General features: G+C 39.7%; 1 protein-coding gene across 6 annotated transcripts in view; it reads left to right on the forward strand.

Moving 5' to 3' along the window:
* The window catches only part of ablim3 (actin binding LIM protein family, member 3), a 62,861-nt gene that overhangs the window by 3,066 nt on the left and 46,035 nt on the right, over positions 1-13,760 (forward strand). For all 6 annotated transcript variants that reach the window (XM_088081275.1, XM_088081274.1, XM_088081276.1 and 3 more), the window contains one exon: positions 8,773-8,907. In XM_088081275.1, coding sequence (XP_087937401.1) covers positions 8,773-8,907 — 135 coding nt within the window. The remainder of the gene's footprint in view (positions 1-8,772; positions 8,908-13,760) is intronic.

The following is a 13,760-nucleotide window of genomic DNA, read 5'->3' on the forward strand; positions in this document are numbered from 1 at the left end:
TGGCTTTTGATTTAGCGCCACCATGATTGTCCAGTATTGTTAAATGTCCAAATACCTGTAAAGCTAATGACATTCCCAACAGGCTCAGCTGCACTGTGTACTTAGTGCTAATTAGCAAATATAAGCATTTTAACACACTATTGTAAGACATGGAATTGGGCTCATATTGTTGTTATGAGCGTGTTACCATGCTGACGTCAGCATTTAGCTTTAAGTCTCCATTAGGGGTCGACGGATTATCGGCAAATTATTGGGGCCGATATTTGGCATTTTGCCAATTATCTGTATCAGCTTTTTATTTCAATGATTGCCAATTAAATTAATTAATTAACTAAAAGTCCAATAGAAAGTCTCGTCAGCACGGAACTTTTACTTTGGAAACCTCAGGAAGTTATTTTTATTTGTTAAATTTTATTTACATTTTCATTTGACTTAACATAAAAAAAGTTGCTGTGAACTTTTTGTATATGATGTATATGAAGTTTCTGTTTTGATTAAACGGCATTTAAACATTTTTTTTATGTTAGTGTTTGTTACATTCTAAATTCTTAATAATTGCAGAAAGATTTTCATTGTTATTGTAAACATACATTATTTCCAAATATCAGTTATTGGTCTTATTAGCTACTAATATTCAATATCGGTCGACCCCTAGTCCCCATGAAACATTTTTTCTCCCAGTTTTAATTCTGTTTCGCCGTGTTAATTGATCATTTATCTCTTGTTATGTGCCAAATATGTGTAAAAAAAATCAGTATTAGAGTATTTTTCAAAGAAATCTCTGTCTTTTCTCTTTCTGTAAGACCAGGTGAAACAGTTTCAAATGTTTGATGACTCATCCTGCACTTGTTGGTGTATACTAAAAGTTCATCCAATCAAATAAGACTTTAGGAGACTAGCAAGCCACACCGGTAAAACCGCACTTGGCGACAACTGAATTGTATTAGCAAACAGCAATATGAAGAGAGATAGGGAGAGATGTGTGTGTTTGGACATCAGTGGTCAAATCCTTTGTTTTTATTTCCAAAACAATGCGACTGAAATCCATTTCATTCATTCTCCCTGTTCCTACTCTTGATCTAATGGCGAGGGAAGTGTGTTTGTTTTTTTCTGGCAGACACTTCACAGTACAGAAGTTGAAGAGGCTCTAACTTCTGTTTCACAGGGGACTTTAAAGCACAGTACAGTCAAGCAGACTGATCTACTTTTGTCAAGGAATAACATTAATAATAACATTATTCAAGAAAGGGCTCGAAACAGCCTGATTTTCTGTAAACCTGATTTAGTCCAAATCAGTGCGAGCTTTGGTATAATGACTGACTGAAAATGCCTTGAACTGAACTAATTGTAATGCTTTACAAGATTGCTTTGACCTTATGAAGGCAAGAGAAGGAAAAAGCGTGGGTTGCTGATAGTGCAAAAAGACTCGACTTTATGATGGTGATAGACAAAATGTCAGAGTCCACAAAATTTTATGTAATGGTCCTTTGGGAACCATGAATATTTATGTTAAATTTTATGGCATGTAGCTTTAGAGATACATTATCTTGGTCTGGATCAGAGTGAATGAATTGAGTAAATAATCCAGTGACCCCACTTCTAAAATGGATAAAAATAAATGTATAGTGCTAGATGAAATGATATTTCCTGTGCTGTTTCTATGTCATTTTTTTTTTGTTTTTGTCCAAAAAGGGTAGACAGTGAGGGGAACTACATCATATATGATTCCTCCTACTTTGCCTCATCTGGTGAGCAGTCCAAAACAGAGCCAAAAACCATTTATCACTCCTCCTGCCAGACGCCTTAGTTCAATAACACAGAGAACAAAGGTGGGAGACAAAGATGCGCAGATGCAAACACACATGTACACACTGGTATGCATTTACAGTCCAAGATAAAATGAGGCACATGTTTTTCTTGTTCATTTGCAGTTACAGTCATTGTGGTTACCACAGTGGTATTCAGTTTGATTTGTGTACAACCATTACCGGCCTTGTGGAAAGGAAACTATGGAGACTGTATGGAAATAATAAGTTGCCATTTAATCTGTAAGGAAGTAAAGAAGACTCAAGCAGCTCTTGTGGCTGGACTGTATGTCGAGTCTTCGAGGTTTCTGTCTCCGTGACCTTGGCTTCTGGTGGGATTGAGTGATCATTCAGACTGTCAGTAGCAGTCTGACCTTTCTCTCTCTCCATAGAGTGACATTGTGTTTGTGATACCACTGGACTGGCTATCATTGCTCTGATGAATGCTCCAGGCCAAGGTCCTGACAGAGACGAAGAGAGATGAAGAGAGGGGAAGGGGGGCGGGAGGCACCTGATCATTGGCTGCATTCAATTACAAGCAGGGAAGACAGGATGTTGCTGATGTCAATATGTAGTATACAATGCTGATGTTAAAGAGTATGTTGCCCCAAAATGCACAGCACTTTTAGCTCTTTTAGCTAGACACCCCTTTAATTGGAAAAACATGAATATAGTGACAGTGATATGATTTATAGGTACCTGAAAAGAAGCTTGGATTTTGGTTTCTTCATTTTTGAAGCAAGTAACCCTTAATTTAGACAACAGCCTGAATTCTATGGATATCAGGTCCTTATGCAATTAAACTTGCCACTAAGAATCATAAGTGATTGAGACCCTGTGAAAATATCCAATGTATTTTAAGAAAAAAAGTTTTTTAACTAGGGGTCAATCGATATTGGCTTTTCATGGCTGATATGGATAATGTTATATAGCTGTTCTTTTTTGTGGTGTGTTGCTTTTCATACCTTAACAGTTTCGACTGCTGTGTCTGCCTGTCTACTTCAGAAGTGTCACGTGGTGTTGTTGTGACCTCCAGGTTGGTTCTTCCACCTGAGTGGTGGAAGGACGAGTCCCCCTGGCAGCGAGAAACTCTTCCAGCCGCCAGGAGGTGGGTGTTCGGCCGCTTGATGGGAGTCAGGCGTCCGAGGGTGGGGGTGGGGAGGACGGATGTCAGAAAGTGGGGGTGCACCACGGACACCGGACAGTCGTCTTTCCACCGCTCAGGTGGAAAAACCAACCAAGATAAAGAGTGGAGGTCACAACAACACCACGTGACACTTGTGAGGAAGATTGCAGACACAGCAGTCGAAACTGTTAAGGTGGGAAAAGCAACGCTAGCCATAAAAAAGAACAGCTATATAACATTGTCTGGTAGGCTAAAATGAACCTTTTTGGACTGATACGGATAACGATTATTAGTACAAAATGAAAACCGTTATATGGAACTGATATGCATTAACAATAAAATTGAAAATATGTCTGTTGAAATTCAGAAATAAGAATATGACAAACTCCAACACAGCACTTTGTTTAAATGCCTTTAGCGAATGTTTAGTCAAAACTGAAACTTTCACTATCCTAAACAGCAAGTTCCCTGCAACTTTTTCTTTAAAGTTCGTTCAAATTTTAAATAAAAAACGAATTTAAAAAAGCTTCCTGAGATGTAATAAGCACACTTTTTCATGAATTAATTTTATCGACGATCATTAAAATAAAACACTGATACAGATAAGCGGCAAACCAAAATATCCAAATATACCAATATACCATGTACCAGATATCTGCCCCAATAATAGGCCTGGCTGATAATCTGTCGACCCCAAGTATAAACATGACTGACAACGTGAGGTTGTGTTTATTTCTTAATTTTGGATGAAAATGCAGACAAGCTGTACATAAGATGCTATTTTAAAGTTGTCCCTGAAAAGCTGATACAACTAAGATATGTTTCTAACTACAAAGTAAAGTAAAAGAAGTAAAATAACAGATTTTCCCTTTAATAATTCATCTTGAGTCCACATCATCTTTGTTTTGCTTCTTTGATTCTTTACCCTGCTCTTTACTCGTCACCACTGATCTCCCAGCATCCCTTGTGACTGAGCTCCCATGTTCTTCCCGGGGGCTGTCAGGTCAGGGGCAGAAATAGCAGCAGCCTCTCAGTCCCTGGGGATGCTGTCGGCCTCTGCTGACCCTGGCCCTGTTTTTATCACCCGTCTGCTGTGGGCTTTTTTCTCGTGGGGCACTCGCCGCTGATTTGGAGTCAGTGGATTACACCTGTAGTCTGGTGGCTATCATTAGAAGAATGACTCAACACCTCAGCATGGGAGAGGTTAGAGGGTTGTTAGTGAGCTCTGTAATGGGTTTAGGTGGAGAGAGCTTGGCTGTGTTCAATGAGAACGAACGCCCTGACACAATTAGATAGAGTTACGTAATGCTTCAGCTCCTGAGCTGATTGTGTACCTGGATTCTCTGCGTGGGTGCGGCTTTTTTGGCATGCACATCCAACAAGTTCAACAAGCAGCTCATCAATTAAAAGATACTTGTTGAACATCAGCAGGAATCCTCACTATTCGCCACACCTGTACCTGTTTAACTTAGGTTTGTGTTGACAGTCTCTTTTCAGGTTATGCTGTGCCAGTGGTTTGTTTTGGCCATATTTCAGAAGGTCAGCATTGTAAGTAAATGCCCTGTGTGTTTCCAGTGTTGGCGCAGGCTTGCATGTACTGGCATTAGTACTCCCATTATCTCTCATTCACACCTGATGGGATCAGTGTTGCTCATTTGGTTTTGCAATAAAAAAAAGACTCCCTTTGCCTGGTCTCTCTCACGCACACACGCACGTATAAAAAAACACTTTCAAAGGGGTGCCATTATTTGAACCATTGGCTGGGCACTTATCAGGCAGGGTAGTGGGTCCCAGCGGTGCTGCCAGCATTGTGAGGGAAACAATGAACTAACAGAGACTTGAGTGTGGGAGATTGGGAGTGGGAATTAATCATGATTGCATATTTCCAGTGCCCACACGCCTGTCCTGAACAGAAAATAAACTACAGTCATGCATTCATACTGTATTGCACCCAGGGGTGGACTGCTGAGGAAGCCCACCGGAACAACGGCTTTTCTCCAAGTTAAAAAAGTATTTACAGTTTGTTGAAATCCATATACATTTTTTTAGTGCTTGAAGATCCAATCATGATGTCAACTTCATGCATTTTGAGGAACAGGAAATACAACATTCCACCTTAAAAGTTGCAATGGACGATAAACATGGTTCACTCTGTTTCACTGATGAACAGGGAAATACAGCAAGTGCTGCTGGATGGAGCAGCGAGTGAGCGAACAACCCCGCCCACATGTAAAAGTAATATGTGTGGTGGAAACACTGCAAAAATCTAGGGTTTAGGTATCTCTTTGTAGGTAGCACTTTTGGTTGCAAAGGTACTATACCGAAATCCTTTGGTGGAAAAGTGGCTTTAGTAGCAGCCCTATAGCCCAATTTCTGTGTGAAAAGGGCTTCAGTCTAACGGTTAAAGATGAAAAGGCAGCAAATTATCGCTTCATTTTATACTTAGAGTTGACTAATGTATGCAAACTTGCATCTGTAGGAGCAGTGGTTACATAACCTTTAAAATTAATCAAAACTTAATGGTAACCATAGGAGCACTCTGGTACTTAAACAAATAGCAACATGGCCCTGCTTGCACCCATGGATGTATGCATGCCCTCACACTCAGTCAGCACACATGCTGAAGCCTATACACTTTGCATATACTGTCGTCAAACTCGGAGCATGCAAAGGGTGCTCACGGGCTATGAAGCGTGCAAGGCTGTTAGACTTTATAAGTGCCGCGAGTCCTTCGGGATTCATCCAGTGAAATGGAATCAGTAGCTCTGTCACGCCAGCACATGTGCCGGTGCCGCTGCAAAAGTCCTTCAGTCAGCTCTTCAGGTAGACAGTAAGGCCAGCTGGTTACCCTGCCATTATAGTCCTTCCGCTGAGTGTAGGAGCACTCACATGCTCCTTCAGGACGAACGAGCAAAATAAGAGACTGTGAACCCAGCTGTTCTGGCACAGTCTTTTGGAGGCTGGTTGTCTCTGCTTGTGAATGCAAGAGAATCTTTGTAGCCTGGAGGAGAGGACAGACCTTTAAAGAGCCTCTAAGAGCCTAAGAGGTCTTAGATAAATTAATTTTTCCCACTCATTTAAGATCAGATTAATCTATCATTTTGACTTTTTTGCTTGCGAGAGCATTATTCTGTTAGTGTATGTGAGAACTTGCTTTCCCGACAATGTGAAATAGCTATCGGGCTTGCAGGAGTCTGACATGTAAGCTAATGCATAATGAGGTAAGGAGATCCATCCACTTTCTAACCTGACGCAGCAGTGTGTATGCGTGCGTGTGTGTGTATGTGTGTGTGTCAGCCGTGCGAGTGTGTGAAAAATAGAGACAGTGGGAGAGAAAGCCTGGAGCTTACCCAGCTTACATAGGTGTCAGACCTCACAGCTTCAGAACAAGTGTTGACAGAGCTACACACTGATCTTATTGTGTGAACTGCGCACAGTACAGTCTGCAGTGAACTCACAGCTCCAGTTCTGCTGATGGATTGCTGCATGCAGTGGAGAAACCTTTGAAAATGAAAAGCAGTTTTGTGGAGCTTAATGCCGAAAGCCATTATAATTTTGAATAATGCAATGTCATTATGTTCGTTAAAGTGGATGCTGCATTCGCTTTGGATGGAGACAGAAATGTTTGTTAGGGTTGTGTCTATGTGATTGACAATGCCTGTATCCAGTTTCATTAGTAGGCAATAGGCTATATTGTATTTCCATTCTATACCTGTAACTATGAGGTGAAACTATTTGTTTCAACTGTAGCTAGGGAAGGCAGGCCCTTCAAGCTTTGGATTTTTCTGCATGTTGAAGCAGTGTATATGGGACTGTTGCAAGGCTTTTGGATTGTGTTTTTTTTTTTTTCTCTCTACAAAACTGAAAATACAACAGCAAAAGTGTAACGAATCGACATGATACTGTGTTTTTCTGCTCAAACACAAGCTGTAAACATTAGCACGTCCAGTTAACTAGCCTATTACCTACAGTGGTAACATCAACCAACATAACTTCCAAAGCCAGGCACATTTCAATCTATTCTGTTGTTATGGGTGACCCCGAATATTCAACTATTTAACAATTTAAGAGAAGCAGCCTGATTTGAACCCCAGTCTCAGTTGAATTGTCCCAGTGGTAGAAAATTAAGTTATAAAATAAAGGATCTTTTTATTCTGGCCATTTTGGGGAATATCAGATTTTTTTTCTCCTAAATAAATCGTGATGTCTGTTTTGGAATGAACTTAATAATCAGAGCACTCACATGAGAGAGCAGCACTAGCGCAGTGTTAATTGTTTTTTTTAAATACAAGAATGGTTCCTTAAAATCAGTAGAAGGAGGCGTGTTTAATCCATGGATGTATTAAGAGACCTGGATACAGTGTTGGAGGCAGGACCCCTTCATTCCTAGAAAAAGTTGCTCAGTGCTGCATGGCACCAAAAACAGTCAACTATGGCGTATGATTGGCAAAGCGTCTGCATCATCTGGCCCATAGAGCAACTGTCCTAGAGATTTCCGCAGGGAGGAGCTGACTGATTTCGGTTTAGTGCTCAACTAACTTGATTGGGTATGAAATTATTTAATCTTGTGGCCCTTATAGACTTTCCAAATGCTATCAGACTGAATTGATCAAGTTCTGATCTTAAATTGAGTTATTTTGCACTCAAGAAAATGTATCCTCTGATTCATAGACTCTTTCATGTTAGTCTTTTGGGGCCAAATGGCATCACATGGTAGACTTGGGAGTTGTAATTCCAGTATTTGGCCACTATGAAAATTGGCTTGAATAGCTGTTTGTGGCTTGCGCCCTACATCTCACTTTTTCTCTCTTTCTTTTTTTGAAGAAATAGTTGAAAGTCCTAACAACCACCAAAAGCTGTCTGTCTGGTCATCTTTTGATCTCCTCTGCTCCATTTCAGTATTGTGGACAGTGCGCGATGGAACGCGTCAGAAAATAAATTGTTGTGCAAAAGCAAGAAGAGAAATTGTGTAATTGGTTGTGTCAGCTCTTTTGTCTGGTGTGGAAAAACAGAAACCAATGTCGCAAATAAGAATATGGATCAATGAGCAAAAACAAAAGAAAAGAAGAAGAAACAAAAGACACAGTAGGCAAGACTTGATCAATTAAAAAAATTTGAGATGTAATTTCTTGTCTATCAGGGAGACACATTGTTGGAAACATGTTTCTTCAAAATGACTAAGGATTTTAAGCAGTAATCTGCCACTGTTGTCATTGTAAACTGCATATGTGCTGTGCAAAAGTAGAAAACCTAACTGACGTAGCAAGTTGGGCTTAGCAAACAGTCAGCAATATAGCAACACATAAAAAGTATATTAACCCTTTGAAACCCGAAGCAACATCACTTTTCTTGGGCTGCTTTAAGATGCCTTAAAGTATTAAAAGTATTTAAAGCTTTGAACTCAAAGCAGATTGGTGCAATATATTTCAAGAAAACGGGGGAAAAGGCAGTGAGCAACTTGCAAAGAAATGTACTGCAAATAAAAAGAAATTAGACGATTTAGAAATGTATTTAAATTAAAATACAAGGAAAAAATATCTGGGAACAAAATAAAAGAATCTCAGAAAACTATTCATAATTATCATGATTACATATTTAAAATTCTTTTATTAGAATATTTTGCATTTTAAGGACTGTCTCTAAGTTATCTTGTTTTTAAACTTTCTTTTTCCTTTTCTTTTTTTAAAATATTTATTTTATTTTATTTATTTATTCACTATTTTTCCTGTCAGTTTTTTTTTTCTTTTCGTGGCTCATTGCCTTCTTTCCATGTATTTGAATGAAATCAAGCCAATTCTCTCAGGTTCCAAAGGGTTAAATGTGTCTATTTGTCTTCAACAGCTTATCAGCAAGGCTCTGCGGGTGGTGAAAGAAGTTCTGGAACAATCCGGTGCCAGCGATGTCGGGAAGTATGCAAAGGGGAGGTGGTACGAGTACAAGAGACCCACTTTCACGTCAAGTGTTTCACCTGCACCGGTAAGACATGGGAAACCAATCCACAACGACACAACACAGCAAGTGTTAGAGTAGACAAACAGCTGTGGTGATCAGACAAACAGGTGCTGTCTTACAGCGTCTCCAGGCATGGGTGGTCCTGGTCATGAATGTTGTTGAAGTTAAATGACATGGGTCTTAGATTTCAGTAGTAGACTGAAAATAAGACATCTATCTTGATCACATCCTTACTCTCCATTCACACACACACACACACACACACACACACACACACACACACATTGACACATAAACACTCACTCTCCATCCATCTCCCTGTGTGCATGCTGAGTGCTACTATTAGCCCACAGTGGGGATTGGAACGGATCAGAGGTGCCTTGCAGGGGACTTAGGCTCCTGCTTAGGTAGCTTGTTATTGCGCTGCCAACTTGTAGGGATTTTCCTTCGGTTGTACGCTGAGGTGTAATAAGACTGTGTCAACTATAGCTATAGCTACAGGTGAGCACTAGTGACCTGCAATAGATACAATGGTGACATCATCGCTCATCCTCTTACAACAGGGAGAGTCTGAGTGTGAGAAGTGATTCTTTATTTTGTGATCTTGTAAAAATAAATGTATCTATGTATGTATCTATGAAAAATCACATTTCTTGTACTTTCAGATGCCTTTACAAGTATTTTAGGATTCGAATTCTCAAGCAAATTGGTGACTAATTAAAAGAAGCTAGGGACAATTGTAAAGGGAAAAAAGAAAAAAAAAGAAAACTATAGGAAAACTATATATAAATCATGATTACATAATTACATATTCAAAGTTATATTGCAGTTTAATCCAGGTGATTTTCTTAAAAAAAAAAAAATATATATATATATATATATATATATATATATATATATATATATATATATATATATATATATATATATACTATTACATTATATATATACTTTTAATTAACTCATTGTCTTTTTCCCATGTTTTAAAAAGATTCAAGCCAATTTGCTTATTTCAAAGGGTTAAAGGAATGGTATTGGCACTTTGGACCTACATACCCAGCAAATAAATTGTCAGCCTAGCTTTAAAAATGCTCAATATGGGGTCTTTATTAGAAATAGATATAGATATAGGGGATTATATGGGATTATGCAACAAAAAAAAGCAACAAAAGAAACAGAACAGAGCAAATGTATTTTTTATTCCTGATATTTGCTCATGTTGTCAGCCGTGCAGGCACAATGTTTTCTGGGAGTTTCATGCCTCAGACAGATGGCATGACTGAAAGTGTAAAATTTAGGAAGCTGATGATCTGATGAATTAGATGTTTTCCTTTTTTTCTGTGGCTCAACAAGATTGCAAAAGCAAGTCCTCTACATTGATCGAGTTAAATGTAGTTCTAAAAGGGATTTACGACAGTGGAGTATTTGTGCAAGTGAAAATCAGAAATCAAAGAACCGAGGAATTGTATTTGTCATGCTGCTGTACAGCCCGGAGCAAGTGTACTCAGTTTTATGTTAATAATGGCATCTCTAAAGCAAAGACAGTCAGTCACGGTTACTTTCAGCCATTTGCAGATGACTTTGAATAAAGCCAGCAGATAGATTCAGAAGAAATGTGTACTCAACAGAGATGTTTTCACACACATTTCTGCATAATTATAGGTTAATCTGACATAATTTCTGACAAATCTCTCCCCTCTTTGTTCACCATATTTCTCATGGGCATAACTGAGTTATGGTGACATAATGTTACACTGGCTTAGTTGTATAGTTGAAGGCATCATGGTTCTCTGATTTAAGGACACTAAATATTTACAAAGTAAAATTTTACAGTACGTTAAACAGGATGTGAGAAATGCACCATTATAGTGCAGACAATTACAATAAATAAACTATAGACTTGCATCGATCTTTTATATTGCATCAAATTGTCACGACCAATGGAAAATAACTGTAGGAATGTAGTAGTTGTTGAGGTAAATTAAGTAACTACCACCACAATAGTGCTGGGTGATTGGATGAATACATGAGGGTTTCCCATACATTTATTTATTTGTGGTTGGCCGCCACAACTTTAACAACTGCCACCACAAATAGATTTTCTATTTTTGCATCTGGACTGTTTATTAGGAGCACTTCTGAAAGATCTATACAGCTTGGTTATTTATAGCTCCACACTGTACTTGGGCGGACACAGAGCAGCAGAACATCAGGTGCGTTGAAAAAGTGAATATTAACCGTTCATTCTGTTGAGTATAAAAGTTTGTATTTACTCACAAACAGCTGCTCCTCTCATCTATCAGTCTGACCAGATCAGTTGTGTACAGACTGTCAGATCAGTTATCCACCTTGCATGTCACAAACTGCAGCTGAGAAGAAAAGTACTTATAGAGAGCTCTGCCTGTGCTGTGTTCACTGACCAGCAAAAACCTCTGAATTTAGAGAGTGGACACAAAATGATACAAAGGGGCATGCAAAAGAAAAAAAAATCAAAGGAAGTAACTAAGTTATGTTTATGTAAGGAAGATTGGTATAAGAGTAATTCTTTGTTAGTTGACTTCATTTATTAGGCTAAAAAAAGCTGGAAGAGCTGGTGAAATGTAGCTAACACAGCTTGAACACTTTTCCAAGCACACACACACACACACACACACACACACACTTGTAAGAACATTGAGAATTGCTGGTTGTTGTACCAACACTGATCATGGAAGGATGGATGGAAAATTTCAACCAATTGCCAAAATAAGGCTATTTAATATCCTGACTTATACCATATTTAAATAAAACAGTTTATGAATTTTCTGTCTTTTAACAGATTTATTCCTGATTATTCACATGTGGTATGGTGAAAATATGGTGAAATTACATTTTCTCCATATCACCCAGCCCTAGTTCGAATGTAGCTATACAAAAAATAGTAGTAAATCCACCCCACTGGCACTTTTCTGCAGCAGCTGTTGTTGAGGAGAAGAATCTGAGTAAGTTGTGTTTACTGTATGAGCTGCAGCACACTGTTGTGCAGCCCAGAGCTGTTACACACAAGATAAACACACTGAAGGCTATTCATTGGAGGGCTGTTGTTACATGTTCCCTACGTGCAGCCGACACACACACACACACACACACACACACACAAAAAAAAACACATGTATACAGTGCACACATACACACATGCACTCAGCCATACAAGCATGCACATCCATACATGCGTGCACGCTCGCTGTGGTTGTGAGGGGTTGCTGTGGTAACGGTGTGAAGGGGCACCTGGGCCCTGGTTGGTGGATATTCTCAGCATCTCTATGGTGTTATTAACCAATCGGAGGGCTCTATTCTGTGCCCCAGAGAAATAGGGGGGTGAACACAGGAAGCAAGCAGAAAAGAGGAGAAAAAGGGGGGATGGGGGTGCTGTTTTTGTCGCCTAAACATTACATCATCACTTGAGTGTAATACCAATCTGATTCTGACTTGCTCTTCCTTCCTTTTCATTTCCCTCTCACTCGCAGCAGCCGTACAGTAATGGAAAACTGTCATTGATGAGCATCATGTTAAATGCACCCATCAGACCCCCTCCCCTCTCATGTTCCAGAGAGCTCTCCTCATCCCATGAGGCAATGGGGCATTATTGTGCGGCCAGACCCTGCCACATCCCTGCCCATAGTATGCTGTCCTGCATGGGCCTCTGCAGAGCCAGCAGTTCTCTAAAGCTTTTATTGTTCTGTGTCCGACCCCCGTCACACACAAACATGTTGCATGTTCTTTTGAACTTCATAAACTCAATCTATTCTCTATTGTCTGTGTCTCTATTCTCTGCTCTTCATTAGTTCCTCTGTACATTTTCCGAGGCTGAATGCTTGTGAATGCATCAGCCGGATTTAAGATCGAATTTCTATATTTTCTTCCGCTGTTGCTTATTCTCTCAGTTTTTCTCCCTCTGTTTCTTTCTCCCTTTCTTTCCTGATGACAGTCGCCCAAGCATGAAATCAATTTCTCATCTTGGGATGGGATGACATTGGCATGTGGGGCGTGCGATTTGGAGGCTAATGGCTAAACTGTATTATGCCATTGTGCCGGAGCGACAATGCGCTGTCAGCTGCCAATTGCCTTATCTGTCGGACGTGTTTATGAACTCTGTAGCTGGGGTGTGTTTCAACATTTGATTTAATTCTTTGCCGGGCGAGTATTTTCTTTCGGAGAATCATGGTGGGTACTCAGGTTATTGACCTTGACCAGTGATATCGTGTGCGCCTCAGTCCATTCATTTAAACTGGAAAACTATGACATAAAATCTTAGTTATTTCCCCATGTTTTTCCTACGTTTTTCTTTTTTTTCCTTTTCCCTCAAAAGGGCTGACTATGCCCCACTGCGTAAATCATGATCATAAACAGTCAGAGTTACTTTGCGAGCACACATATTCACTTAGCATGTACAAATGCATCCATCAATCTATCATTTTATCCTCCCTCTGTTTATTCGTGCTTTATCAAACCACGTTACCTTCCCTCTGACACATTATCATAATTCCTCTCTCATGCATTAGTCAGAAGAAGAACAGATCACTAATCATGTGCATTTAACCTCTCATTTGAACCCATTATACAGCAGCTGATTATAGCACGAAGGAGCAGCCACGCAATCAGAAGTCTGTGGAAAATGCTCAAGACAGAAGCCAGCTCACAGACTGATGCATCAACTCCAGACATGGAGAAGGCGTAGGGGGTGTATGCGTGTGTGTGTATCTGTGGGGATTATGTGTGTCCTGTAGCACTTCTCAGTGTAGCAGCGGGTTGTACTGTATGGATGATGTGGTGTTGTATTACCGGCAGACAGGCTGACTCGTGCATATTGGCCTAATGACATAGTGACCACATTTATC

Source organism: Plectropomus leopardus, chromosome 8, assembly GCF_026936395.1.
Source record: "Plectropomus leopardus strain MGB_pleo_1.0 chromosome 8, ASM2693639v1, whole genome shotgun sequence".
NCBI lineage: Eukaryota > Metazoa > Chordata > Actinopteri > Perciformes > Serranidae > Plectropomus > Plectropomus leopardus.